The sequence below is a fragment of the Lolium perenne genome, chromosome 2 (assembly GCF_019359855.2).
Source record: "Lolium perenne isolate Kyuss_39 chromosome 2, Kyuss_2.0, whole genome shotgun sequence".
Classification (NCBI taxonomy): Eukaryota; Viridiplantae; Streptophyta; class Magnoliopsida; order Poales; family Poaceae; genus Lolium; species Lolium perenne.
The window spans coordinates 60,988,336-60,990,478 of NC_067245.2; the positions used below are offsets into that span (position 1 = coordinate 60,988,336).

The 2,143-nt window shown below is 48.4% G+C and overlaps 1 protein-coding gene across 1 annotated transcript; it reads left to right on the forward strand.

Annotated features, from left to right (window-relative positions):
• Positions 1–901: 901 nt before the first annotated feature.
• Positions 902–1,691, forward strand: LOC127330033 (uncharacterized). The gene has a single exon (XM_051356395.2). It carries the CDS (start codon positions 998–1,000, stop codon positions 1,544–1,546), a length of 549 nt encoding a protein of 182 aa, XP_051212355.1. The 5' UTR covers positions 902–997; the 3' UTR covers positions 1,547–1,691.
• The last annotated feature ends 452 nt before the right edge of the window (positions 1,692–2,143 follow it).

A 2,143-nucleotide genomic window follows, 5' to 3' on the forward strand; every position in this document is an offset into this window, starting at 1 on the left:
GATTGGACATGTTCTTGTTGACGTGTACAAGTAGATTGCCTAGCCCTTTCCATCAGTTCGGACTTTTGGTTCAAGTGTCTAGTGCATGAAGCTTAACATGGTATCAGAGCCCCAGGTCTCGAGTTCAAATCCTGACTTTCTCAATTTATTCTAAATTCCCTCGCAGCCTCTTGCCGTGTGGCGTGTGGTCCAATAAAATAATTGTAATTAAATAAAAACATATTGAAGCGTCTGCCTTCTCAATGCGAGGCGCTAATCAAGGGAGCAAAACTGCCGAGCTACTCATGCGCGCTAGCTTCCGCGCTTCACGCGGTACACAGAAGAAATAGCTAAGCGGCCGGCGCATATTGTTGCGTCGATCCAACACAGGCGCTAGGATTTGAAGCCGAAACTGCCCGCTTGTCCAGGATATTGATCCTAGCGTACATCGTTAGCGTCCCCATTGTAGATGCCCTAAGAGGCTAAATTTGTCCTAGCCGATACCTCAGAGGATTTACGGAAGTAAAAAAGATTACTCACGGGCTCCAACTCTCAAATATACTCGGTCGAGGCTCGTCCGGAGAAAAACTACGCCCTCCATCCCCTCGCTGTCAAACTCCTCCGAAGGCTCCTCCGCGACCTCCACTAGGGTCCGTGGAGACACCGTAGCCTCCTCCGCCCCCCTACCCTACTCCGAATCGCACGTCAGTTGTTGTCGTCGCCAGAATCGAGCCACAGCTTTGCATCCATGTAGCACACGCTATCCTTCCAAGACATGGGCCCGCAAGTGAGCTGGCGCGAGGAGATTGGTCGAATACAAGTATCCACGTCGATGACCGGAAACGTAGTTTGGGGGACACAAAATACGTCCCCCAAATAATACATCCACCTGCATATAAAACCCTCTCACCACCCATCCTGCCCCCTCATTCTGGTCATAGCTTCTTGAGCCTCCTCAGGTCTCTGTACGTACACCTTTGTGCTGTTCATAGCAAGAGCTTGATTGCTCAAAAAAATAATGGATCCAATCAGCATAGAGAAGATCAAGGCCATGAGGAAGTACAGGAGGAGCAGGAGGCAGCAGCAGAAGAAGCTGCTCCCTACTCTCACCCCTTACATGGTGGCCACTTGTGTTCTTTGCCTGCTGCTCACTAGCCCTGCCTGGTTCCCCAGGCTGTGCTCACTACTCATCTCCTTCCTCACCACCCTCCCTGACCTGGCAACGGCCTTCTTGCTCAGCCCCAAGTGCCTCTTTGTCGTTGGCAACCTCATTGTCGCCTTCCTCATCAACGAGTCTAGGCTGGCGCCGAGGATCCCGCCTGCTTCCCTAGTGGATGTGGATGGCATCCACGAGGAGCACGTGAAGAGAAATGTCACGTCGATGGCAACGACGACAGTGGTGTTCACAGATCAAAGCGCTCAGGTTGGAGTAGTTTGGGAGGGAGAGGAGGAGGAAGAGGAGGAACAAGGAGAAGAGGAGCTGGAGAAGAGGGTGGACGACTTCATCGCAAGGGTCAGGAGGCAGAGGAAGCTCGAAGCCAAGAGCTTCTTTGAAACTGATCGGTGACCATGAATGATCTAGCTTACTTAATTTCCTTGGTGTTTGAAGATGCACGAGAAGATTACTCCAAATTAAGGACATATAATGCTGTGTGCTACTATGCTTAATTCTGTCATGTTAGGGTCAGAGGTAAGAAGAACCTATTCCACTGTCTTCTGTCACGATGCACGAGAAGATTCTTAACTTTTGGCTTCCGAAAGTCAAAAGCCAAAAAACACCTATTTAGGTGCTTTTTGGCTTCCAAAAGCCGAAGCCAAAAGCCCAAACAAACACCAAACAATGCCCGGGAATTAGGCAGAGAGGAGGAGAGATAAGGAATGTGTGTGATCTTTGAAAAAGTAAGGAAAAAAGAAGTGATGCATGGTGTCTTTCTGTTATCCTGCTTTGTGTCTGGCTAGTGTGATGATGCCATGATTATGATAGCACTTGGAGAACCCGATGGTCACAATTTTTGACCATCCTGACTCACAAAGTAGCTGGGATGACAAAGGTAGCAAAACTTGAGTAACATCAATGAAGTGTTTAACTGAAAACTTAGCAGTTTTTTTTTTTTTTGATAAAGGATGCTTTATTACTTATGAGAAAGCAATTACATCCAGCCTC